General features: G+C 40.5%; 1 protein-coding gene across 5 annotated transcripts in view; it reads left to right on the forward strand.

Moving 5' to 3' along the window:
• CSMD3 (CUB and Sushi multiple domains 3) overlaps positions 1-27,384 on the forward strand; it is a 584,176-nt gene that overhangs the window by 429,930 nt on the left and 126,862 nt on the right. For all 5 annotated transcript variants that reach the window (XR_014170321.1, XM_081918582.1, XM_081918583.1 and 2 more), the window contains 4 exons: positions 1,430-1,568; positions 4,374-4,561; positions 4,991-5,185; positions 14,088-14,204. Coding sequence is in view for 4 of the 5 variants with exons in the window: in XM_081918582.1 (XP_081774708.1) it covers positions 1,430-1,568; positions 4,374-4,561; positions 4,991-5,185; positions 14,088-14,204 (639 nt within the window). In the remaining variant the exon portion in view is untranslated. The remainder of the gene's footprint in view (positions 1-1,429; positions 1,569-4,373; positions 4,562-4,990; positions 5,186-14,087; positions 14,205-27,384) is intronic.

Consider the following 27,384-nt stretch of genomic DNA (forward strand, 5'->3'; position numbering starts at 1 on the left):
TTTACTTGCAGCTTGCTTGTCATGCATATGCCATTTCTTGTGTGAAAGATTTGTTGTGTTTGTTTTATACAATAATACTGTGATCACAAATCACCAGTAATAGATCTTTCGTGTGCCTACACATATAAACACCCCGTTCTGTTCATTTTGGTTGAGTGGGCTTCCAAGGAACACTGTGGGATAGGGTTTACCTCTTCTTTTGACATTTGTTTTTGAATAAACTGGCACAAAACTTTGAAGGAAATTGTTTGGCCTTTTTCTGCTTTTCACCATTGGTGCAACAGTCATTTCAAGTTCCATACTCTTCATATCTAGTACTAGTACTTAACACTCACAACCTGCTTCCCAGAGATACCTTTGGAAAAACTATAAATGAAATCTACAGTCATTGATATAATATTAGATTCAACTTGTTCCAGAAGAAGTAACTGGGACAAAACCTGCTACCCTACCCATGTCTGTGGGTCCATTGTCTCCCCATGAAAAGGAAATCATGTAAACATGAGAAGTAATGCAAACATGGACCACTTGATGACACTAACATTCAGTTAAGAAGTTGGCTCATTATGGGGTTTCCAGTGGTGACCCTAAGGGTCTGGAATTCCTGCCCACGGAAGTGGATTCTTCTGTAAGGTTGCATGCATGTGTTCAAGCACTGATTACACCGTAAGAAATAATTATTAATTATGAATAGGATTTCATGATATCTCTGTGTGCATTTTAACTTTAACAATTTTAAAGGTATTATTCTTATTAGGTGACATGATCAAAAGCAATGATAAAAATAAATATTTCCACAAATAAAATTATATCTGATAGGATCCTCTTCAGTAGAATCACAGTTTCAGAACCTTTATCATTATTATAAAACTGGAACTCATGCTAGTTTCTTGCTGAGTCAAAAAAATAATACCGATTGGCTTGACATGAGTTGCGGCAGAATTTGTATAAAATAGGACAGGACACCCTAGCTGTGCTCACCGATGTTCTGCCTTGTTGTTTGGTTTTATTTTTAAGATAATGGCATGCACATTTTCTATTAGATGCTCTCATGTCAGCTTGTTCTGATAACAGCCATCATTAAAATCCTTTTTACAGGAAATACCACATGTCTTATGCATAGTCATATTTCCAACAAAGAAAAGTTCAACCAACATTAGCATAGCTCAGACGTGTACATGTGTTTTTAAAAGCCTTTCCCAGCCATTTCTGTGACCAAAATACTTTCTTGTCCAGACCTACTTGAAAATCACTTTAAATAAAATCTGTTCCTGGAGGATATATTAGAATAATGATGGGTTCACTGGTCCAACTTGGAGGTAATATCCCTCCCCCCATTTGATTATTGCCTGTGGTTCATACTCGGTTAAAATGTGATGGAATCGTGTTGGGATTCACTTGATATCATTTTTCTTTGATTCATTCACAGCACCTTGTGGAGGCAACCTGACAGGCTCATCGGGTTTTATTCTTTCACCAAATTTCCCTCATCCTTATCCTCATAGCAGAGACTGTGACTGGACTATCACTGTTAATAATGACTATGTCATATCCTTAGCATTTATCAGGTAAGTGACTGGTTGACTCAAACCTGAAACAATGAACTAATCCCTGGTCCCTGGGAATATTAACTGCTAAACGTGGCAAGTGTATTGTTTTTCAAAGCCCAGTACATCTGGCTTACAGAATAATGAGCTTGAAGAGGGGTGTTAGAGTAGAGCAATCAGGAACTTACTCAACTACATTCAGAGTTGCTCGTGATATTAAAACATCTGGATGCTTGCTTGCAGCTCACATGAGAGAAGAATCACTAGGTTGAATAGCAGGGCAATGTTGTGTACTTGCTTTCTTCACTTGTTTAATTTCTGCCAATTTCTGTGATCCCTCAGTGGGGATATCCTAAATATCCTAAATAACTATAAGGAAGCAGAAAGCAAAGACATAAAAAGTCCATGTGTTTTCAAAAACAGCCTGATTACTCTAAAAAGAGTATATTTTTATTTTATTTTTTAAAACTTACAAAAGTTGCATCTATGAGTTTATTTATTAGGTTGGTTGGTGGGTTGGTTGGTTGGTTGATTGCCCTTTAGCCTATCACCATCAGCTCCCACAGCAACATATGGATAAATAAATGAAGCAATACAATAAAATTCAATTTTTTAAAAAACAAAAGCCAGAGGAACCAAAAATGCTAATCAATAAAAGCCAGGTGAACCCATAAAACCAATGGTTATGAGATGTTTGTACTACTGGGCAATTTAAAAAGTATTTATCTGGGCAACTGTTCATTTACTAGCCACCAAAGGCTTAGGCTAATGTGATCCAATTTGCCTTGTGCCTAAAAGATAATAAGGTAACTCCAAGCAACTATCTTTAGAGAAGCGATCCATCATCCAGCAAAAAAAGGCCCTCCCACATGTACCCACTGGCTCAACATCTGAAGATGGGACACTAGGAGAAGAGCAGCCAAGGAAGCTTTCAGTTGATTGACAGGCTCAAGTGGTAGAAAGAGGTTATGAGGTTATATTGCAAGATTTACAATGCAGGTTATATTGCCAAGATGAAAACGAGCTACTTGGTCATTTCTGGGTAGAATCTGTGTTGTCTTCAATTCTAAGAAATTAGAAACACTTCACTGCTATAATCAACTCCAAACTATTGTACATAGCTGTTTCATGTTTGACTGTATTATTTACATTGCATATGCCTGGAATGGGGATATATTGAGATATATTGATATTGTTTGTTATAAGTGTTTTCATAAACTGAAATAGAAAGTTAAAGAAAAAAGATAAGAAGAAATTAGAGTACTTGCATGCTAGCTGGCAAATATTGTAGAACAACATGAAGCAGCAGCAATCATCTCCTTTGAGACAATATAATATAACAATATAAGCGATAGTTTGTGAAAACAAATCCAATGATAAATCAATACTAAACACTTCTGTGATATTATGTTTTTCAAGATTTCTTTTAAGTAATTTAATGGATAGTACTGAAAATTTCTTATGTCTGTTAGTACTTAGCATTGTACTTGTTTTAAAATTCATTTGTGTTTGTGAGGCTCGTGCAATAAATTTATGTTGGCCCATGACCCAAGAAATATGCACCAAATGTAGTAACGAGAATAATTTGTTGGAGCACTTTTATCACTGAAAATGCTAATGTGGAAACTGGGGATAATCAGGTGACACAATCAAGCTCATCTCAGAGTGTTATTGTGTTAGTGTTCTTCTCATAGACATTTTGATAGCCGCTGCAAACACAATACTGGACTAAATGGGCCTTTGTTCTGATTCAATAGGCCTCTTCTTCTGCTCTTATGTCCATTAAAGTTTTCTAATGGATAACATTGTCAATATGTAGACACAAAACTAAAACATTCGTGATCCAGGCTAATAGTTTTCCAGCTTTAATAGGAGATGTATGCATTACAGCTTTTATAGGAGATTAAAGGAAAATGTCATACCCATATTAACGACCCATTTTATAAGCCAAATATTTACATAATAATAAGGCTCAGGTGAGAGATGCTCTCCTGGTTATTAAATAATGTTTGTTCAAATTCTCTACCACAATTCAGTACCTAAAATGATGTCACAGATTAAACAAAGCAAATCTATTGTCAGTACCGCATTTCTGACCTATAAAGGATAATAACATGGACAAGAGTATTTGTGAAAGTAAATGCAAACAAAAAGTTCAGAGCGAATCAGATATCGGGAGATAGGCAAACACAATGCTTAAAAGATGCACGGAATTATAGTAATCCGTAAGAAAATGTTTTACATGTGTATGTACTACCTAAAATATTAGGCATTCTATCATACAAGAGAGGGACGCGGGTGGCGCTATGGGTTAAACCACAGAGCCTAGGACTTGCTGATCAGAAGGTCGGTGGTTCGAATCGCCATGATGGGGTGAGCTCCCGTTGCTTGGCCCCTGCTCCTGCCAACCTAGCAGTTCGAAAGCATGTCAAAGTGCAAGTAGATAAATAGGTACTGCTTTGGCGGGAAGGTAAATGGCGTTTCTGTGCACAGCTCCGGTTCACCAGAAGTGGCTTAGTCATGCTGGTCACATGACCCGGAAGCTGTACGCCAGCTCCTTCGGCCAATAAAGCAAGATGAGCGCCACAACCCCAGAGTCGGTCATGACTGGACCTAATGGTCAGGGGTCCCTTTACCTTTTTATCATACAAGAAGGTACGATTCAACTTGGAAGAGCGCCTCCACCAAAAGAAGTAAATTTGACCCCCAAAGTATTGCAACACTTCCTTATATGCGCTGGTTTTACCAGTTAGCAGGACGTATTAGGATAATATTACTGGAAAAGGCATGTTCTATCTATCATATTTCTCTATCTGTCTTTTTCAGCTTCAGTATAGAACCAAACTATGACTTTCTTTATATCTATGATGGGCCAGACAGCAATAGTCCACTAATTGGAAGTTTTCAAGATAGCAAATTACCTGAGAGGATCGAAAGTAGTTCCAACTCCATGCACTTGGCTTTTCGGAGTGATGGATCAGTTAGTTTTACGGGTTTCCACTTGGAGTATAAAGGTAAGTTAATGTAACTGTATTGCAAATTTTGGACACTCTACTACTCAAGATTGTGCTGCTTTTTAATATTCTTACACACACACATACACACACACACACACACACACACAAAAGATTTGTATCAATTTGTTCATTTAGTCATTGGCATATCCTATTGATGTCATAATTTGTACTTTAGCAAAAAAGATTACATCTAGTTCTGTTTCACTGTGCTACTGATATAGTCAGACAATATCGTCAATGCACTGTGTTTTATGAAGTGTGTGAAACTATCAAAGATCATCAAGCAAAATCACTATCTAAGCGTTATATAGTTTAGAGAAACTCACATGGGTGCAATTGTATGGGGAAAAGACACATTAAGACAGATTTGTATTTGTAGGTAGAGAAATTCTTGTAACTAAAACTGCCTACTTCATCTTACTACAGCCAAACTGCGTGAGTCCTGCTTCGATCCTGGGAATATAATGAATGGCACAAGGCTTGGAATGGATTATAAACTGGGGTCAACAGTCACATATTATTGTGATGCTGGTTATGTTCTTCAAGGATACTCTACACTCACTTGTATTATGGGAGATGATGGGAGACCTGGATGGAACAGAGCCTTACCAAGCTGTCATGGTGAGTTTGGGGGCATGGAGTTAGGGGGATCAATCTAATTCCTGATTTGGAGGAAGAAGTATTTAATGTTTATATTTATTTTCATAACTTATGGTTCCCCCGACTTACTGGTGAATCTCAATCTGTGGGGCTGCATAACACTGGGGAGCAACAGTGGGTGTCACCCCTGTGGCAGTGGGTATTTGGTACGCATCGCACAGCTGCAGAGGTAGGGTGGGTGTTCTCTCTACCCTGTGATCCAATTGGGGTTGGCGCTTCAGAGTACTTCATTTTTGGGGTCTGATCCCAAGATTTAAAAGGAGGCCTGTGCCTGCTCTCCCCTTTCATTGTCAATGCTTACCCACCCAACCAACCACTCCTGTACTTTGTGTTGGTCGAAGTGGATTTCCTTGCTTGCAGAAATTCCACTAGCTTTGCTATGGACAGTTGTATGTTGCTGTTTTCAGGCCGAGAATTTTATTTATTTATTTTACATACTCATGTTGGACTGGCTATAGTTTATTTTATTTTTAAAATTTGTATACCATCCTTTATTCTCTGGGTGGTTCACAAGATAAGAACACAAAAGGCATAATAAAAACAAGAACAAGAACAAAACAATAACCCTCACTCTCCCCAAAAAACACATTTAAAAGGGTATAGGGTAGTAATCAGCCAAAGGCCTGGTTGAAGAGGAACATTTTTGTCTGGTGCCTCAAGGTGCCTGCTGAACCTCCATGGGAAAACATTCCAGAAATGGGAAGCCTCTGCTGAAAAGGCCTGTTCTCGTATTGCCATCCTCCAGACCTCTTGTGGAGGAGGCACACAGTGATTGCATATGACTATATATTTCCTACAATCATGTTTGGGCCATCTCCCAGTTTGTTTTCTCGCCCTAAATTCTGGGTTTATGAGGGCACAGAGCAGGCTCCATGATGTGGGAGAAAGCACTCAAGGGCGATGGTGTCAACAGCTTGAGCCGTTCAGATGTTCAACAGGAGCTCCAGTCATAACAGCCAGAAAATCCCCCAGAAACGTCTGGAAGCTTCATAGGTCATCCCACCACTGCAGAGGAGAAAAGATGCTGAAAGCCTAAATCTCAACAGAAAATGACCTGGCCATAAGGGACCGATGTCAATACACCCCACATTTAGGTCGCCCTTTTCCTGCCTAGTTGAGAAAACAAGGTCCAGAGTGTGGCCTGCCAGTGACTTGTTGGGACATCCCCATGGTCAACATTGGCAGCCATGAAGTCCTGAGCCGCCCCAGAAACATTCGCCTCAGAATGGATGTTGAAGTACCCCAGAACCAAGAGTTTGGGAGTCCTTAACATGGCCTCCAAGACCAGCTCTGTTGCTGTCTTCTCTGTCAGAGAGACTGCTGGGCAGCGAGGTGAGCAGTAAACAGAATCCCTAATCTGTCCTGATGTCAGGAAACACAGACTCTAGACTCCACCCCCCAAAACATAATCTGGAGAGAAAGCCTGGAAAGGGAGAGGGAAAGAATACCTTTATAGTCTACATTGGTTTGACTGCTACACTCTGGAACAGTGGAAAACAAGTCTCCATTTCGCATGAGACAGCTGTTCAGTTATTTGAAGATGGTTATCGTATCACCTCTCAGTCTTCTTTTCTCCAAGCTAAACATTCTCACTCCTTGAACCATTCCTTATAAGTCATGATTTCCAGAACCTTTATCATCTTGATCAACCTCTTCTGCATACGTTCTAGCTTGTCAATAGCCTTCTTAAACTGTTCTGCCCAAAACTGGACATTTTCTTTCTTTTCTTTGGCCATTGCTGTTCCAAGTGCAATCTGATGAAGGCAGAATAGATGTCAGGTAATGGGCAGGAGGGTTTGGCCTGGAGGAAAGATGTATTATGGGCCAGATTAGCAACAACCACAGTTGTTGTTCAGCAGTATCTGGAGAACAGGTTCCCCATTCCTATACATTGTAACTTTGTGTGATTTGATGTCTATACAATAACCCCAAAGAGTCTTTACTTCATTTTCATATCCTAACATAAGTTTTTAACAAGATTCAATAAAATTTTACTTTCTTCTTTTTTAATTAAGCTAATGGAAGAGGGAAAGAAAGCTATATACATTTCTCCAATGCCTCTCTGTATTAAGTGTGACTTGCCTTTGGCTAATATCCTTATTTCAAATGTCCTTGAAGCCTCTCTAATAATTGCAGGATGTGAACCAAGTCCACAATCTCACTCTCATATGAATGAATGCAAAGATTAACCAGGATAATACACTAAGCCATTTGGCATTTGATGATAGCTCTTAAAAGCAGAATATAATTAAGGTGTGCAGATTAAACTTTTCATATGACAACGGATAATAAGTAATGATTTTTGTCAACTTCAGCAAGTGCATTTCCTTCTAACAATACTACCTAAGATTTACCTTTCATGTAACAAATATCTGTTGTTTACAAGATAGCACTTTATTGCTCAGTATTGTGGAAAACCCCATTTCATGCTGAGAAGGATCCAAATCATAATTACCATCCTATCTGAGACCAAGAGCAAAAGCTTTTTACATTTCCTCCTTAAAAACAAAACAGGAAACTACTATGTGTTACTTGCATGGGGGTGGGGATCACCCATGTTAGACTAATGTTCACAGAAGGGTAATTTGATGGCCCTTGTGGTCTCTTCCAACTCTATGATTCGTAATTCATTATATTTACAAATGCATACAGCACACGAACACAATATATTCCACGATTAATTCATAAAGAGTATATCTTTTCAGTTTGCATCCCAGAGCCTAAAGTGTCAATGTTGGGGCAAGGAATAACCTCAGGCTAAGCACTCGCTCCTTCAAGGAAAAAACAATGCCCGCTAGTGGAACGGGCTGTCCACTCATTGCCAGAACATGTGAACCATCTACAAACACTGCCTTTTCAGGATTCAGTCTCAGCTTGTTGACTCTCATCCAACGCATTACTGACTCCAGACACTGGCCTACACATCCATACCCGATTCAGATGGAATGGAGAGATAGAGTTGGGTGTCTTCCGCATATTGGTGACACCATAGAATTATTATTATTATTATTATTATTATTATTATTATTATTATTATTATTTATTAATTATACCTTGCCCATCTGGCTGGGCTTCCCCAGCCACTCTGGGCGGCTTCCAAAAGAATATTAAAATACTGTGATACATCAAACATTAAAAGCTTCCCTAAACAGGGCTGCCTTCAGATGTCTTCTAAAAGTCTGGTAGTTGTTGTTCTCTTTGACATCTGGTGGGAGGGCGTTCCACAGGGAGGGTGCCACTACTGAGAAGGCCCTCTGCCTGGTTCCCTGTAACCTGGCTTCTCGCAGTGAGGGAACCGCCAGAAGGCCCTCGGTGCTGGACCTCAGTGTCCGGGTAGAACGATGGGGGTGGAGACGCTCCTTCAGGTATACTGGACCGAGGCCATTTAGGGCTTTAAAGGTCAGCACCAACACTTTGAATTGTGCTCGGAAACGTACTGGGAGCCAATGTAGGTCTTTCAAGACCGGTGTTATATGGTCTTGGCGGCCGCTCCCAGTCACCAGTCTGGCTGCTGTGTTCTGGATTAGTTGTAGTTTCCTGGTCACCTTCAAAGGTAGCCCCACGTAGAGCACATTGCAGTAGTCCAAGTGGGAGATAACCAGAGCATGCACCACTCAGCCGAGGCAGTCTGCAGGCAGATAGGGTCTCAGCCTGCGTACCAGATGGAGCTGGTACACAGCTGCCCTGGACACGGATTTAACCTGTGCCTCCATGGACAGCTGTAAGTCCAAAATGACTCCCAGGCTGCACACCTGGTCCTTCAGGGGCACAGTTACCCCATTCAGGACCAGGGAATCCTCCACACCTGCCCGCCTCCTGTCCCCCAGAAACAGTACTTCTGTCTTGGCAGGATTCAATCTCATTTTCTTCTTTTTAAAAACCCATCTCTATAGGTTTGTTGGTTGTGAAATAATGGAATACCACACACAGAGTAGTGCACAGTAGGGGGTATAAAGGTAAAGGACCCCTGGCCACTTAAGTCCAGTCAAAGGCGACTATGGGGTGCAGCACTTATCTCGCTTTTCAAGCTGAAGGAGCCAGCATTTGCCCACAGACAGCTTTCTGAGTCATGTGGCCAACATGTCCTCATGCTAAACTGCTTCTGGTGCAATGGGACACTGTGACAAGTGCCAGAGCGCACGGAAACACTGTTTGCCTTCCTCTCCACAGCAGTACCTGTTTATCTACTTGCACTAGTGTGCTTTTGTACTGCTAGGTTGGCAGAACCTAGGACAGAGCAATGGGAGCTCACTAACGTCATGTGGATTAGAACCGCCGACCTTCCGATCAAGCAAGCCCAAGACGCTTAGTGGTTTAGACCACAGCGCCACCCGTGTCCCAATACGGTAGGGGTGTAGAACGAGCCAGTGAGTCAAGCAACTATTTCCACACTTTCATAGTCTTGTGTAAAATGTAAATCTTACCTCTTCCCTTAGATATGTGACAGGTTGAATTGACAAGTGTGCCCATACTAAATCATTAGTAGGCTTTTCAGCCCAATCTACATTGGCCATTTTGGGTTTGAAGTCAGCTTGTTTTGAAAGTATCCCTAGTTAGTCTTAAATCACAATTCCTGGCTTGGTTGAAATGACAAGCATCAACTAAAAGTGGAAATTGGAAAAGGCTAGGCTTATTCATGTAGTACAAAACCACATTTTAGCGGTATGCCTAGGTGTGTCTGGTTCTCAACCCCTTCTCATCTCTTGAAGTGTGCCTTTAATCTTTGCTTCTTTAACAGAAATGACCGTATATATTGCATTTTGAGACTGACTGAATAGTGCTATTAGGTGACCAGTGAAGTTATTCTGCTGCAATTATTTGATTTGCATCTTTAGATCATAACAGAATGTAATATTATACATGTTGTGACTCATTAACATTGGCAGAACTTTCCTGTGATACTTAGATATAGCATAAGCTTGTGTGAAATAAGCATTATGCTAAAATACCTCTGAGCTCAATTTTACTTGAAATGGATACTTACAGATGAGATTGAGTCTCCAGATAATGTAATTAAATCTTTAATAATGCTCAACATTATTGCAAATTCCATATGTAATTTGACACTTAGTTTCACTGCTGATAGGTTTTGCTGAAGAAATAGAACAGAATTTGCATATAAGATTTACCTCATTTGAGAATTAATGCTTTTGTGAAAAGATATTTCTTTCCACACTTTCTTCCTCATTTTACATGCCAAAGAAAAGCGCTTTGAATGTACTAAATGCTAAACCAGAACTTTTCATTCAATGTTTGTTTAGTTTTAAGGGGGAGGGGTACACAAGAGCTTAGGGCTGTATCTAAGATTAGTCATACTCAGAGGAGAACCATTGAAATGAATGGACCTTAATTATTTCCTCTAATTTTAATTGTCTGCTGCTCTGAGTATGACTAGCATTAGATACAATATTTAGTCTTGTACACACCAGAAACTGAACTGTGAATCCATTGACTTCTGTTGTGATTTTTAAGCAACCATACATTGCACTGCTACATGTATAATATGCTTGAGTGTTCCAATGTTGTATAGCAATAAAATATCCAAAAATGGTTCTACTAAATCATCAGATTTGGAAATGATAGCACAGGCCACCCATACGAACACAAAAAGAGCCTGGTATATCAGCCCCAAGGCCTAACTCATCAAGTATTCAGTTCTCAGGGATCAATCAGATATTAGAAATTTCAGCTCCGGTCGTCCGAGCTGATATGGCTCATCTTCCTTTGAGCCCAGCAGAGCATTAAACAACAAAGTCCACAACGGAAGGATGAGGCAGGTATGGTGCTACATTGCTATGCTTTATTACTAAGCTATGCGGAGAGCAAAGAAATATACATGTTCTCTCTATGAGAAGCAGAGAGCAACTGAACAAAGAAACGAAAGAACAAAGGAAATAGGAAACCAGTAAACGTCACATCCCGTCTCCCTTTCCCATGAGAATCCAACAGTTACCATGATTTCAGCTGCCAGTTATGCTGAAAGAGGATAGGACTATACCAGCAGAACTTTTAAATATTTTAATTTTGAAAACATTTTTGTCTCTCACGTATTTGTGTTAAAAACTGGGCTGCTGAGCAACTGAGAAATGAGCAGCCACACAACACCCACAGCATCTCTTTAGGTTGTTCCCCAGTTTAGGGCAATGGATTTGGATGGCTCTCCCTCTCAAGACCAGTTGCTGCATGGATCATGTGGGCAATTGATATAATGCCCTGCTTTTTGAGTTTCCTGTAGGTATCTGATGTTAGTTTCTGTTTCCTCACTGAGCAGCTGCTTGCAGTCACAGGACTGTTTACATTCCGCAGTCCAGATATTCTGCCCACACCCCACACCCCACACCCCTGTTGGCTGGGCGTTTTATTTTAATTTGTGGTTTTTGTTTTAGTGCATGATTCGCGAGTATTAGGGATTATTTCAACCAGATATGCTAATTGTTGTATAGATTAGTTTCTCAGAACTGCTAGTCTTTGTCAAATTTTCTTGCTCTGGCAAAAAACATTATTATTATCACAGTTTTGAATGGATTTTGCATTACAGATAGTGGAATAAAATTTAATACACATAAATTCGCTGGCATCTTGTACAATTAATTAGAGGGCATTTGATAAGCTAAGCCCTGCAACTGTCTTGTGTAGAGCCAGCTGCACTTCTGAAGGTGTCTTGGGGGACACAGAAGGCAATTAAGAATACATCTTTCCATAATAGCTAGTTAATGGTTTCTGATTTTATAGCAGTATATAAATATTTATATATACAGAGAGAGAGAGAGAGAGAGAGAGAGAGAGAGAGAGAGAGAGAGAGAGAGAGAGAGAGCACAGTATTAGTATTTTTTGATATGCTTAAGTTTGCACAGTAAAAAGATTGGCCCAAAAGGCCAGTCACTTTTTTCCTATTAAAGAGGAAGGGGAAATCCAGGTGGTTGACATAAGATTCATAATAGAAGGACATAAAGATTCTTCTTCCACTCTCAAAGCACTAGAACTTGTGGAAGATTCAGGACAGATAAAATAAATACTTCTTTAGTGCTTACTTAAACTATGGCTCTGATAGCCACAAACATTGAATGATTTTAAACAAGGATGAAGCAAATTCATGGTGGGTGAATCCAGCGGCGGAGCAAACCGATCAGGCGCCTGGGGCGTCGCCTGTGCCCTGCACCCAGGGGTGGGGCCAGCTGTCTGTGGCGCTGGGCCAGCTGGGGCAAGATGCTCCGTGGGGCCTCCGAGGAGTCTGCCTGCTTCCTCCCACTCAGCCACCCTACAGCTGGAGGGGAGGAGGCAGTGGGCGGACCATTTGGGGCAGCACGGAGACTGCGGGCGCCCAAGCCACTGTGTCACTCCCAGGAGAGATGAGTGGGTCGGGTGAGTGCCACCTGGCATTTTGTCACCCCCCTCAGTGGTGAAACCTGGGGCAGCTCGCACCCCCCTTCTTCTGCCCCTGGGTAACTCTACCTGTCAGGGGACTGCCATCAGAACAGGGGAGGGAGGCAGCGCGATACAGAGAGCGTCCAACGCTTATGAGGAGCAGCTGAGGAAAGCCACGCCTCCAGTGGAGAAGAGAGGGAAGGGGGCAGCCAAGCGAAGGGAGGGCTCGAAGATGCTCCTGAGAGCCCAAGTGCCTCACCTAGCCCGGCTGGCCAGGAGGCACACATGCTGTTTCTGTCACCCAGCTTGTGCAGAGGGGTGAAACATAAGGAGGGGAGGTGGAGATTTGGGATGTCTAAGTTCTTATGTTGGGGGAGAAACCGGAAGAGGCCACTCTCGGAATCTGCAAGTGACTAAGACGGACATGAACTTTGTGGCTATGCACTGTAAATAGTTTGCACCAATAAAACCTGTAAAAGACAGGTCGGAGTCCTGCCTAGTTACTCACGAGCAACCACCACCAGCACCTGACACTACCCATAGTTGAAAGCAGTCTGCTCCTGAGTGTAAGTTGGTGGAAACCACAGCAGGAGGGAATGGTCTTGTAATCATGCCCTGCTTGTACGTTTCCCATGGGCAGTTGGTTGGTCACTATGAAAACAATGAGAACAAGATGCTGGACTAGATCTTTTTATTCTAGGGAACAAATTATTCCATTGGGACATGTTTTACCACCAATTCTCACTGATTTTTATGGGGTATTATAGCCACTAGGATAATTAATTACTAAAAATTGCTGCTAAAACATGCCCCTTGGGAGGATTTATTTTGTCAGGTCTGGAATAAATATTAGGCCAAGCATCTGGAGTCACCACCCCCCATTTTTCTTTCCTATTAACATGTTTTAGCCACAAAGCAGCACCAGTGGAATTGCAACAATTATAAAGTTTTATTCATTTGGAAAGCAAGCGAGGGGGGGGGAAGTGCAATAAAATTGTGCTAGGCATTTGTATTTAATAAATTTATATTCTGCTCTTCCTCCCAAAGGAGTCCAGGATGACAAACATACAAAATATAAAACAACAACATTTCAAAACAATCTCAGTACACATGCAGACTAAAGTACATTTACATTGCCAGACCCTCCAAGTGTCCCTATTTTCCAGGACCATCCCTGATTTAGAAAAGCCACCCAGGTTTCTGATTTGATCCCAGAATGTCCCACTTGTCCTTAGGATGTCCTTATTTTCATTGGAGAAATGTTGGAGGGTTTGGAGGTATTTAATGTTGTGTGTGTGTGCGTGCGCGCGCGCTGGAAGTTGCCTGGAGTAGCTGGGGCAACTCAGTAAGATATGTGGGGTATACCGGTAAATAGTAAAATTATCATTATGGAATGGGACATCCGTATTTCCATCAGAGAAATGTTGGGGGGTATGCATTGCCTATTTTATTTTTTCAGTACCATATTGTTAAAATACATTGCATTGTTACTTCCTAGCACCTTGTGGAAGTCGTTCTACAGGCTCTGAAGGCACAGTTTTATCCCCAAACTACCCTAAAAACTACAGCATAGGACATAACTGCATTTACTCCATTGCTGTCCCAAAGGAATTCGGTGAGTAATATGTCTTTAATTTGTCTTTTACTTGTTAGTTTTACAATTATTGCTCTCCTAGCTTTACACGGACATTGTAATTATTATATCCGGCAATCTCAGTTTAGCATCAATAACTGCATATTGGAAAAAAATATGGGGATGCTTTCATAAAAGATGCTGTGATCTGTTTATCCAATTATTTTAATTACAAATTTTTTGATGGGTGTGTGTCTCACTCAGAAATGTTATATTGGTTGCTTAAACTTTATTATTGCAAGCAGGTGGAACAACTTTAGGTGCGTCCATATGACATGTTATTGCTGGTGTGCAGGTCCTTTTGGACCCAGAAGAGGGAATAATGGGGCCGTAACAGGGACATAAGGGGGCATTAAGAGGGGCGCCAGTTGGGAACCACTGATAAGATTTTGAATATCATCATATATTTCCTAATGGTGAAGAAGTGTAGCAGTGCTTGTATGTCATGCACATTGGAATGTATGGAAGACATCAGCTAGGTGAACAGTTCATTGAGTGTGTGAAATACATTTTCCATATATTGAAGAAAATCATCTGCTGAGGAACAGGAAGATCCATCTAATTTTATGATAAGGATGTTTATGGCTTACAGCCAGGCATGCAGTAGGTTTGCAAATAGGTTGAAATGGCTGTGTTTTAGACTGCTGTCTGCTTCATTGGCCACAGAATTGATGTAAAATGTATGGCTGTGTTTTGCCACGGACTGAGAGATCATTTATATTTCTTGCAATAATTTATATTTCTGGATATTGCTAACGTACCAAAGACCACTTTTGGAATTGATGATTTCCTGCACAGATGTTTACATTTATTTCAATAATTTATAGCTCCCCACCATGCTAATGTATTAAAGGCCAGGAATTAATGCTTCCTTGAACAGATGTTTTTAGCCTATTTATCATGGATGGCACATAATAGTTTTCCTGGCATTTTTTTTTATTCTGTTTCATAGACTACCGAGATTGCCCACATGTCTATAAGAAATAACAACTGCAATGCTGTACAGAAATGCCATAAAATGAGCCCCACTGAACATAGTGGGCTTGTATCTAAGCAGATGTGCAAATGAGTATACTGTATCATATTTAATCTACAATCCTATAGCCACTTTCCTGGGAGTAAGGTTCATTCGAATCAATGTAATTTGATTACTCAGAAGTCACATTATTAACCTTGGCAAGACTAAGTTTAAGATTACAGGCCATTCTTGTGAAATCAGGACCACTAGGCAAATTCAGCAGTAGGATTTGACACAAAATTCAGAAGATAGCAACTGAAAGGTGTTAAGACTGTATGAGAGGGCAGGGCGGGGAGATGTTTTAATATCAAAACCAGTGTTGACACTATGGTTAGGCAGCCTTACAAGGTTTGACTAAAACGATATCCTGGGTGTTATCTGGAAAGTGCAACAAGATCCAAGTTAGTTAAAGATGGTCTTAAATTGTTCAAGGTTTCTGATCCACTTCACTCATTGCTGAGTTGCTATGATTTGGACTCTTGCTGCTGCTAGCCAGTAGAAAATATTCCCATTTATATATTATCCTTTGGCCTGAAGCTATTAGATTATCTATGCACATTTGAAGAGGTAAGGCAAAAATATGATCCAATTTATTTATTTGAAGCATTTTGCCCCACTCTCCCAGGCTCACATGAGATTAATATAAACTGAGAAGCCCAATTTAAAAGACACAACAAAATGGGAAAATGGGTGGGGAGGAAAGAAGAAAATTAGCCTGTGTTATATACAGAACAATCAATTAAAATCTTTGGGTGTTCTTGTTTTTTAAAGGAGCAACTGAATATGATCACAGGCCCATAATATGGATCTGATTTGGAATGACTTTAACAAAGTGTCTCTGTGTGTTCTTGTTCTACCTGTTATATGTATCTGGCATTATAAAATTTTGTTCCAGTCAAAAACTGACTTACTGCAGAGTGTTGGAGGAGGTGATCCTTGAAATCTCTTCCAACTCCATAATTCTGTAAAATTTTGAAATGGTACAGCTCTTTCACTTTCATGTTTGTGGCTTATTTCACAATCTTGAGTTAGCTTCTACCTAGAAGGGCTCAAATGTGACTCCGTCATGCAGTAAATTAGTATTATATTTCTATTTTCCAAGCCAGTGTGGCCTTTACTGTAAGTGTGTATTTCTAAAGCTATGTGGGGTCACAAGCTATTTAACATGGCCTCCAAAAATGAAAAGTCAGCACTTCAAGTTGTGAAGTGTGCTTGTTGTTGAAAAAAAAACAAATTTGGGTATCTCAAAGACACAACCCTAATCAATAGCAACCTGTGTGTTTATTAAAGCATTTATATACAAAGTGCCACTCAGGGTGGCTAACATCATTTATAAATTACAGTTTTGTAAAAGCGCAGCTCAAAAACCAGCAACAATGATATACAAATTAAATGCAAAACAAAACATAAACAGATAATCATAATTTAACTATTAGGCTAATGAACATTTCATGGAGTAGGAATAAAAGCAATTTTACATTCAGGTATTCAACTTTTCATGGCTGACTCTGTGAAAAAATCACAGCACTGTAGCCCTTTTTCAATGTTTCATTATTCTGTCATGCAGAATCACAGCTTCAATATTTCATGCTATGACGGGTTTAAGCTAGAAGATAAATGATTCACAAAAGCACACAGCATGCTATAGGCAGAATCTTCTGTAAACATGGAAGACTCATCATCTTTGACACTTTCCCACTGATCCTGCAGAAGGGCGCAATGATCACTAATTGTTTAACACTGTGGTCCTCCACTGATTAAAATTACTATGCTGTTGCTTAATTTTAATCTCTCTCTCGCTCTCTTTTTTGCTGATTCACTAGTTGTAATTGATGTTTAGCAATACAACATGCAAGGGGAAACCCATGGAAATTAGCAGAAGATTTGATGGCTCTGTATTCAGCTCACTCCTTTGTGAGGTGGGGTGTAGCTTAATAATGATCCTGTGTCTTCCACTTACCAGCTGGTTTCTTTTTTTTATTTTTATAAATATTTTTATTGATTTTTTACACAAATGAAAGACAATACAAAACAAAACACACACATCAAAAACATACAACAAAAATTTGACTTCCCCATGCCTTCCTTTCACCACATCCTTATTTTATCATATTTTCAAGCAACCCTTCAGTCAATTTTAATCAGGTCTCTTTTAAATTTACTTAAGATTTAACATTTACAGCTGTAATTCTTTGTTTCTCACCCCTTGACATCTTATCAGTCCACAATTTTACAATAGTTTTTAAGATATATTTTAAATTTTCTCCAGTCCTCTTCCACTGTCTCTTTCCTCTGGTCACGGATTCTGCCGGTCATCTCTGCCAGTCCCATGTATTCAGTCACCTTCGTCTGCCATTCTTCCAGAGAGGGTAGTTCTTGCATCTTCCAATACTTTCCCAACAGGATTCTTGCTGCTGTAGTTGCATACATAAAGAATGTCCTATCTTTCTTTGGTACCAATTGGCCGACCATGCCCAAGAGGAAAGCCTCTGGTTTCTTTGCAAATGTCCACTTAAGGATTTTCTTAATTTCATTATAGATCATTTCCCAGTAGGCCTTAATCTTTGGGCAGGTCCACCAAAGATGGTAAAAAGTGCCTTCAGTCTCATTACACTTCCAACATTTGTTATTGGGCAAATGGTAGATCTTTGCAAGCTTGACTGGGGTCATGTACCACCTATAGATCATTTTCATTATATTCTCTTTCAAGGCAGTACATGCCGTAAATTTAATTCTGGTGGTCCATAACTGTTCCCAGTCAGCAAACATAATATCATGACCAATATCCTGTGCCCATTTAATCATAGCTGATTTCACCGTTTCATCCTGTGTATTCCATTTCAGCAGCAAATTATACATTTTAGATAGATTCTTAGTATTGGATTCTAGCAATTCTGTTTCTAACTTTGACCTCTCCTTCTGAAAGCCAAGTTTCCTGTCCTGCTGAAATGTCTCATTTATCTGACGATAATGTAACCAATCTCGAACTTTATGCTTTAGCTTCTCAAAACTTTGAAGCTTCAACTTTTCACCATCTTGTTCTAAAATTTCACAGTATTTGGGCCAATTAGAGTCCATGTTAAGTTTTTTCACTGCCTTTGCTTCCATTGGTGACAACCACCTGGGGGTTTTACTTTCCAATAAATCCTTATATCTATTCCAAACATTATACAGTGCTTTCCTTACAATATGGTTTTTGAAACTTTTATACACCTTTACCTTGTCATACCACAAATATGCATGCCAACCAAAACTATTGTCATATCCTTCCAAGTCCAAAATGTCTGTGTCCTCCAGAAGTAGCCATTGCTTCAGCCAGCAAAATGCTGCTGATTCATAATAAAGTCTTAGGTCTGGCAGGGCAAAGCCCCCTCTATCTTTCGCATCAGTTAAAATCTTAAATTTTATCCTGGGCTTTTTGCCCTGCCAGACAAATTTAGATATATCCTTCTGCCACTTCTTGAAGCAGTCCATTTTGTCTAGGATCTGCAACGTCTGGAACAAAAACAGCATTCTCGGCAATACATTCATCTTGATAACAGCAATTCGGCCTAACAAGGAAAGTTTCAGCCTAGACCATATATCTAGATCCTTTTTTACTTCTGACCAACATTTTTCATAGTTATCTTTAAATAAGTTCACATTTTTAGATGTTAAATTTACCCCCAGGTATTTAACCTTTTTTTGCTATTTCCAACCCAGTTTCACTTTGAAACCTATCTTTTTCTTCATTTGTTAAGTTTTTTCCAGCACCTTTGTTTTCTGTTTGTTTAGTTTAAATCCTGCTACCTGGCCGAATATCTCAATTAATTCTAAGACTCTTTTGGTACTAGCTTCTGGCTGTTGCAAAGTTAGCACTAAATCATCTGCAAATGCCCTTAATTTGTATTGTTTGGCTCCGACCTGTATTCCTTTAACCAGCTGGTCCTTTCTTATCATATTTAACAAAACCTCCAGGACAGATATAAAAAGTAGAGGAGATATAGGACATCCCTGTCGTGTCCCTTTCTCTATTGGTATTTCATCCATTACCACATTGTTCACAATTAGTTTAGCTCTTTGTTCAAAGTATACTGCACCTATACCATTTTCAAACCCTTGGCCTACCCCCATCCCATGGAGATTCTTCTTCATAAAATTCCAAGAAATGTTGTCAAAGGCTTTCTCCGCGTCCACGAATATTAAAACTGCCTTTCTGTTAATGTCCACCTCCAGCAACTCCAAAATGTCTATAATGTTCCTCACATTATCTGACATGTGTCTCCCTGGGAGAAAGCCTGTTTGATTCTTATGAATCTCCTCCACCATAACTCTCTTAAATCTTTTCGCCAAAACGTCTGCAAAGATTTTATAATCCACGTTCAAGAGTGATATAGGGCGGTAGTTCTTAACTTGATGTTTCTCAGTTTCTGTCTTCGGTATAAGTGAGATGAATGCTTCTTTCCACGATTCGGGAGCCTTTTTCCCCTCTAATATTTGATTGCATACTTCCTTCAATGGTTGTATTAACCATTCCTTAAGAGCTTTGTAGTATTTCGCAGTCAGACCGTCCGGTCCTGCTGATTTCCCCAATTTCATATTCTGGATGGCACCCTCTATTTCTTGTCACTTACCAGCTGGTTTCGGCCTCAATCCTATCTACTTGCACACTCACTCCTGAACTGACAGAGATGGGCACCTGGCATTATTTAGAAATTTGTTTCTGACAGGTGTTTGGATTTACCCTCTTAACATACCGTTTACTTATATCTTTTATGCCACTGGAGCATGGCTGGGAGCCAACATGACAGGTTTAGCTTTCCCCCCTTTCTATCTGCCCTACTCACCTTGGAATTCTGAAATGCTGCTTTAAGTATGAATCCCCAGAGCAATAAAGTGAAGTCAGAGCTGCCTTCTAGCTGCCCTTGTGGGATATTTAATATTCTGTGAACCCATGCAGTAGGTGGGTAGGATTTGGGGAATTTAATGTGTCTGCATATGCATGTGCTGTGATACATCTGTATGTTGTGCAATTTCATTTAAGCCATAGGTAGGCAAACTAAGGCCCAGGGGCCAGATCCGGCCCAATCACCTTCTAAATCTGGCCCACGGACAGTCCAGGAATCAGCGTGTTTTTACATGAGTAGAATGTGTGCTTTTATTTAAAATGCATCTCTGGATTATTTGTGGGGCCTGCCTAGTCTTTTTACATGAGTAGAATGTGTGCTTTTATTTAAAATGCATCTCTGGGTTATTTGTGGGTCATAGGAATTTGTTCATATATTTTTTTCCAAAATATAGTCCGGCCCTCCACAAAGTCTGAGGGACAGTAGACCGGCCCCCTGCTGAAAAAGTTTGCTGACTCCTGATTTAAGCCATTAAACTTTTTCTATATTGCACACACACACACACACAACCAACAACAACAACAACATGGCAATTTATTGTTCAGTATATATCAGGAAAAACCCTTAACAATCCATGTGTTCTCTTTCCCTTCAATACCATGTCTGCCCCCATTTCCCATTCCTACTCCATTCTGTTACTGTCATCATTCACGCATAAAGTCTGCTCATAGATGCTCACATATAGACACCTTCAAGCACAATTTATACCTCCTATCCATCCACATATAATGTTTATTCATTCACAGACCGCATGACCCATTCACACATACACACACTCAAGACTCAATAGTCATCATTATTGCGGTTACCCTCCTATTGCGGTTACTATCAAAATGTTACCGTTGCAGAACTTTCACAACATTTAGATTACAATACTAACCCACAAAGCCAGATTGACAAGCTGCTTTGGAAGATGACTAGCATTCGAAGGATTCTTGATCCTCGGTATCCCCGTTCTACTTTGTTACACGGACAGCATGCTTAAATGGGTGCTATTGGTTGAATGTGATATCATATGCGGTGTTTTAGATAGATACAGTGATTTGTTTTAGGATGCTGAGTTGCATGGTACAGTGGGATAGATAGATAGATGATAGATAGATAGATAGATAGATAGATAGATAGATAGATAGATAGATAGATATAGATAGATAGATAGATAGATAGATAGATAGATAGATGATAGATAGATAGATAGATAGATAGATAGATAGATAGATGATAGATAGATAGATAGATAGATAGATAGATAATACTTTATTCGGCTATAAGCCCACAAGGTAGGAGGGTGAGCATGGACCATTAAAAGTCTTAAGTTTCTGTTTCCATGCCATTTTGGTATTCTTTTTTTTAAATATAATTTTTTAAATTATTTTTGTATTCTTGCATGATTTTTAGACATTAAACCATTTGGTTTTGTTGATAATGTTCACTTCTGATTGATTTCAATATGACAATCTCTTGCTCCACCTACATGTGTCATATTGTCTTCAGTACCTATTCCTAGAGCCACACATGATGTGATCATGACATATTTTAGATTTCCCATAGGAACCACTGCTTTCTTAATAATAATAATAATAATAGTAATAATAATGAAATCTGCAGCCACTCTCATTTTTCACATTTGAACTATTTTCTCATGCATTTTTAAGCAATTTTGAAAGTAACATAAAAAAGAATTGTATAAAAGGAGTAAAACTGACAGGCCACTAACAATTTGTTGGTGAATGGTCCATAAAAGATTGACTATTGCAAAGTCCCCCCCCCTCAAAAAAAAAGCAAGCACAAAATCTGTTCTGCCAGCTGAGCAAAAGCAACCAAACAATGTTGTCAACACACATTATCTCTTTTAGAGTGTTCACTGAGTGTGGAATCTACAGACAGTTTAAAAGCCATGTCATTCCACAGTTACTTCGGCAATGTCACTTTTGCTTTAAAATGCATCTTGCATTTCAAAAATCACGAAGATTTATTTTGTAGTGGCAGGAAGGTGTTATCTCAGAGGCTTAAATTATGAGAGACAAGTTCTCTCAACTGAATTGGATGCTAACAGAATGATATTGGGGGGGTGAACTTTACTAGTAGGCCAACCTAAGGTTGCATTACAAATTGGAGAAGGGAAGGGTTGTGTATCCAGGTGCCTCTTCAGTTCAGTAAGATCACAGGGGAAAGGAGGATATGCTAAAATAAAGCAACGTCAGGGATGTGAGGAGCATCAGGGGGACATTTGAGACAGCCTGGGCAGCCGACAGCCTATTGCATCTCAGATAGCCAAGTCTCAAGTATGAGGACAGGAACTTATTTTAAAAGTGGTGAAAATGGAATGGAATGGAGATCATGCCTGATGTTTGAAGCTGTCAAGTTGGAAGTTCTGATACTTGGGATGTAGAAGAAAGAAATGCTTTGTTTTGTTTTTCACATGAGCCTGCCTATTCATTGAAGTGATTTGGGGAAAGCATTCTCTGCATAGCCAGACCTTCTGAGGTGTCTTGACTTTGAAATGTTCTCCCCCAGGGAGACTTACCTGGAAACTACTTTACTGCCTTTCTGCACCTGCCTATTTCCTTAGGTCTTTTAATATATATATATTTAACCTATTCTCTTGTTATGTGCTTGGACCTTTTGCTACTTTAGGGGACGATTCAACAGTCCCATCGAGTTTACTGGGGATAACCTAAGTTATCTAAGTGTGTCTAAGTGTGTATAAAGGATTGCAGCCTTACAAAGCAAGCCTATTGTTGGGCCAGGGGTCTGAAGCTGTGAACCTTCCAAAGCTCATTTGAATATAGGCGGCAGCCATTTTAGGCATGTCCAATTGACATATGATTGTTGATGCACAGGGAATTTGGGACCCGGAAGACAGCAGAACGGGAATGGAACTGGGCAGAACAGGGACAGGGGGGCACATACGCTCTCTGCCGACACATGTAGGGGTTGCCTGTATCTAGGAGAGCCTACTCTATCTACTAAAAAAAAACAAAAACCAAAAAAACCCACACAGTTTTCTCCCATTGTTTTCAATGGGATGCCATGCTGAAATATATCTGCACCGTGATGTAAGTTCCAGTCCTTATTTATGGGGCCTTGGTATGGCACTGATCATGGCAGTTCTGCTGCAGCTTTAAGTGGTAGAAAAACTTTTGTGTTTTTTAAGAAAAGAAAACCTTATGCTGCTTTGTGTCCTGAAGATAATTTCATGACCCCTGAAAATAGACAATATGTGCCTTTTTCTGAAATGATTACCAATATTCACTCACACTCTTTCACACACAAATGCTGAAAAAGGCTGGGTCATATAATTTGGCCCTGCAGCACTAATATTTCTCCCCTAGCTCATGCAAGGCTTTGTGCATCTGGTCATCAGTAGTGATTCTGAGACAAAAAGCAACATCAGGATAATTGCTGAGTCTAAGAGAAAAAACTGTCATTGCTGAGACTAAGAAAGCAACAGTATCTAGATCACAGTATCCCCAGCCAGCAAGTATCTGACAGATCACAAAACAAATTGGTGTTTTTTCCACCCACATATTCAGTTAGATTCTTCAAACTCCACGGAGGCTCCTTCTCAGCATATCAGTTAGTGAAGATGCATAGCAGAATTAATTGCAAACAATTGAATGAATATCTCATGATCAGAGAAGGGAATGAGAATTTTGTATTTTGTGTTTCCCTCCCAGCTTTCTGATTTGCACTTCCATCAAGGGCTGTGACTATTTCGGAAGCATCCAGGTGATTAAAAACCCCATTCACCATTTAAAGGAATATTTTAGTCAGGGTTGTTCATTTGTTTTTGTTTGGCAACTTCTAAACAGTGTTTATTTATTACAAAATTCATATCAACACTTTAAGGCTGCAACCTTAGGGTTCTGAGACGAGTCATGGGATTGTAGGGATCTACTTCTCCATAAATCAAGTGGGAGGTCCACCCTTGGAGAAAGAGGCCCAGTCACAGAGGTCCAATCCACCACTGGTGCTCTGAGATGGAGAGGGTAAAAAGGAGGTGTGTTGGGGAGTGGATCTAGGCTTTGGTTCATATGGTTTGGCTACCACCATCCCTTCCTTTCATTGTAGAAAAGACTCTGTTCTGCACAACATATTATAGTAGATTGGATGGGACGCAGGTGGCGCTGTGGGTTAAAGCCTCAGCGCCTAGGACTTGCCGATCGAAAGGTCGGCGGTTCGAATCCCTGCGGCGGGGTGCGCTCCTGCTGCTCGGTCCCAGCGCCTGCCAACCTAGCAGTTCGAAAGCACCTCCGGGTGCAAGTAGATAAATAGGGACCGCTTACCAGCGGGAAGGTAAACGGCGTTTCCGTGTGCGGCTCTGGCTCACCAGAGCAGCGATGTCACGCTGGCCACGTGACCCGGAAGTGTCTCCGGACAGCGCTGGCCCCTGGCCTCTTAAGTGAGATGGGCGCACAACCCCAGAGTCTGTCAAGACTGGCCCGTACGGGCAGGGGTACCTTTACCTTTACCTTTATTTATGTTCTGAACACCAGAAGCAAGTTGCCTTACGTATATCAGTTTACATACCTAGGGTAAAGATGTGATAGCTGTTCCCCATTTTTTGAACACAAAAATCAGTAACCTTTGCTTTTTAATAAGCAAATATACCTGTTCTCCACAGACTGCAGATTTGCTGGACTTGTGGGCCATGTAAAGGGAAGCAATCCACAGGAGGGAATAAGTTATGTTGATAAACAACAATTCTTTGCCACATTATACTTTTATCCAGGAGCCTATCTGAGAAAACCAAGGACATTTTTGCTATAAAGTGTGTTGACTGGCGCACTGGAAACTCTTGTATATGAATACCCTTAGAGTTGTTTAGAATTCAGTTTTGCTTCATTCTCTTATTGCTATTCTATAAAACTCAACATAAATCCAGTTGGAGACTGTTGTAAGCAAAGGATGAAGCAAACTTTCACAAACACACAAAATGTATCTTGCAGCTCACCTGGGACTGTACCACTTCAAAATTCAGGTGGTGGAATCTACACACACTTTTAAGCCTTTAACACTTTCATTCTGCCCACTCTCAAGTGAGAGCACTATACACATTGTTAATTTCAGCCCTACCTTGAATACAAGATTTGGGTTGTCTTTTAAAGTAGCTATTTCAAATTCATTGCCGATCACTGACGTCCATAGTTGTCCTTTTTAAAATGTCTTTTTACCTTACATTCATTTTTTACACTTTTCCCACTCTCTCCTCACTGTTCAGATATATTTATCTGAGCTCCACTAAAGTGTTTAATATTAATAGGAAATAAATAAAAACTGAGTAAGAAAGGGTGCTGGGAGTACAGTTCTTATACTTTACCAAAGACCTCACCATCTCATTAAAATAAGATATAGTCCGCCACAACATAGCACAATGCATAGAACTCATTTGTAGGTCTTAAAAGTAGCAGCAGAAGTTACCTCTTTTTTATTATCTTATGAAGCTCATTAACTGCAGAATGCTTTTTTTCTGGCAGTGTGCCTGAAAATCTTTTCAGAATGGTGGTCCATGGCTGTTTACATTTCTATTTGTTTCACTGAATTCTATCAAGCTGCTGTTGAGAACTAGAATAAAAATGCTGTGTTATACGAGAGGTAAGAATGTGCAGATAATGAAACAGGAGGCAGTATAGGGCTAGCTCACACAAAGGTGTTAAATCCAAGAGAGAGCTTACTACATCAGGCTGCAGGTGGGGGACTTGCGTGATTGAATACAACTCCATACATAAAGATTTTCTCTACCTAGAAGACTAGCTAGGTTGCAACTCTTTCCTTTGAAATCATTTTCCCCCTGTGAGAACCTTCTACTGCCATCCAACATCTTTTCGCAGGGACTGCAAGACAGAGCTGTTCCGCCTGGCCTTTGGTTTGGACTCAGTCTGACCCTTATGTTTCCCTCCCCTTATGGTTTTGATCTATGGGCTACTATTAAAAATGAGGCTGCTTTTTAAATTGTATTTTAGCCTGTATTTTAAATTGTCCCCCCTCCATCATGTTTTATTGTAATTTTACTGGCGTTAGCCGCCCTGAGCCCGGCTCTGGCCAGGGAGGGCGGGGTATAAAAAAAAATGTTATTATTATTGATAGATTCAGATTCACTAGCTCACTGAGAATTAGGCTGCAGAAGTCCAAAAGGGGTGATAGTATGGCTAATGGGACAAACCAAATATGACAGATGTTTGTGGATTTGAACAATGGGGTTGTGTGTGTGTGTGTGTGTGTGTGTGTGTTTGTTGCAGGGTGCCAGATCATTAAGTTGACTTCCAGCAGTTTGCCTGTTAACTGGAGTAATTAGAAGAATGGAAAGCTGTGATTTGATATCAACTTTGCAGCCAGAGTCAGAGGGTTGAATCCATCTGTCACTGTGAGTTTAATGACTTCTAATCATGAGACAGAACTTCCTCTCCCTGTTCATCCCAAGCACATCCCCACACTCTTCCCAAATCTGCTCCAGAGGGTTGGAGCAGGTTGGAGGACACTGCCAGAGGGGCGGGGAGTTCTGTCATGTGAGCATAAGTCATTCTGCTCACACAATTATTTTGTTGGATTTGGATACAACTCAGGGGCTACAATGTTCCATACCTAGGGTTTAATGGGGGTTGTCTTTGCCCTAGACAATATTGTTTATAATCTAAACAGATTTGTTACACCTAAAGCAGCACCTTTTGCCCTGGCTGCAAGAATGACTGCTCCCCGCTTAAAACGGGGAGCGCCCTTTGCGTGGACGCGTGCAGGCCCTGGATCTGGAGCGGCTCCATCAGCACAGGCTTGGCTTTGCCTTCCCTCAGGTGGGATACCTGGAGGTCTCCGCCTACCTCAGTCAGTTGCCCAATCCCACCTGGGGGAAGCGTTGCCAAGGAGACCAGACGAGGTAGGGGAGGGATTACCTGCCCACACAATAGAGGGAGGATCTTACCTGGGAATCCTCACTTGGCTCCAGAGCTTCTCCCACCCTACCCACCCTCAGTTAATGTCTTATTTTGCAGGTTAACTTTTCTTCACAGGTTTTGCAGGTTAACTTTTCTTCACAGGTATGCAGGCGCTGCTACGTTAAGGTCGCTGTTAAAGGGCTGGAAAGGAATTTCCCTGCATCGGCAGGTTTCGCCTTTCCCGTAGCAAAACGTCACAACTTTGGCGGTATCAGGCCTTGAGCAGAATCCTTTAGTCCATCTTCCTCTTTGCAGTGGCGATACCAGGGTCCCCCAGTAAAGGGGTTTCTGAAGGGAGGCTTTGACCGTACGCTGAAAGGTCATCA

This window comes from Podarcis melisellensis (genome assembly GCF_964234715.1).
Source record: "Podarcis melisellensis genome assembly, chromosome: 7".
NCBI lineage: Eukaryota > Metazoa > Chordata > Lepidosauria > Squamata > Lacertidae > Podarcis > Podarcis melisellensis.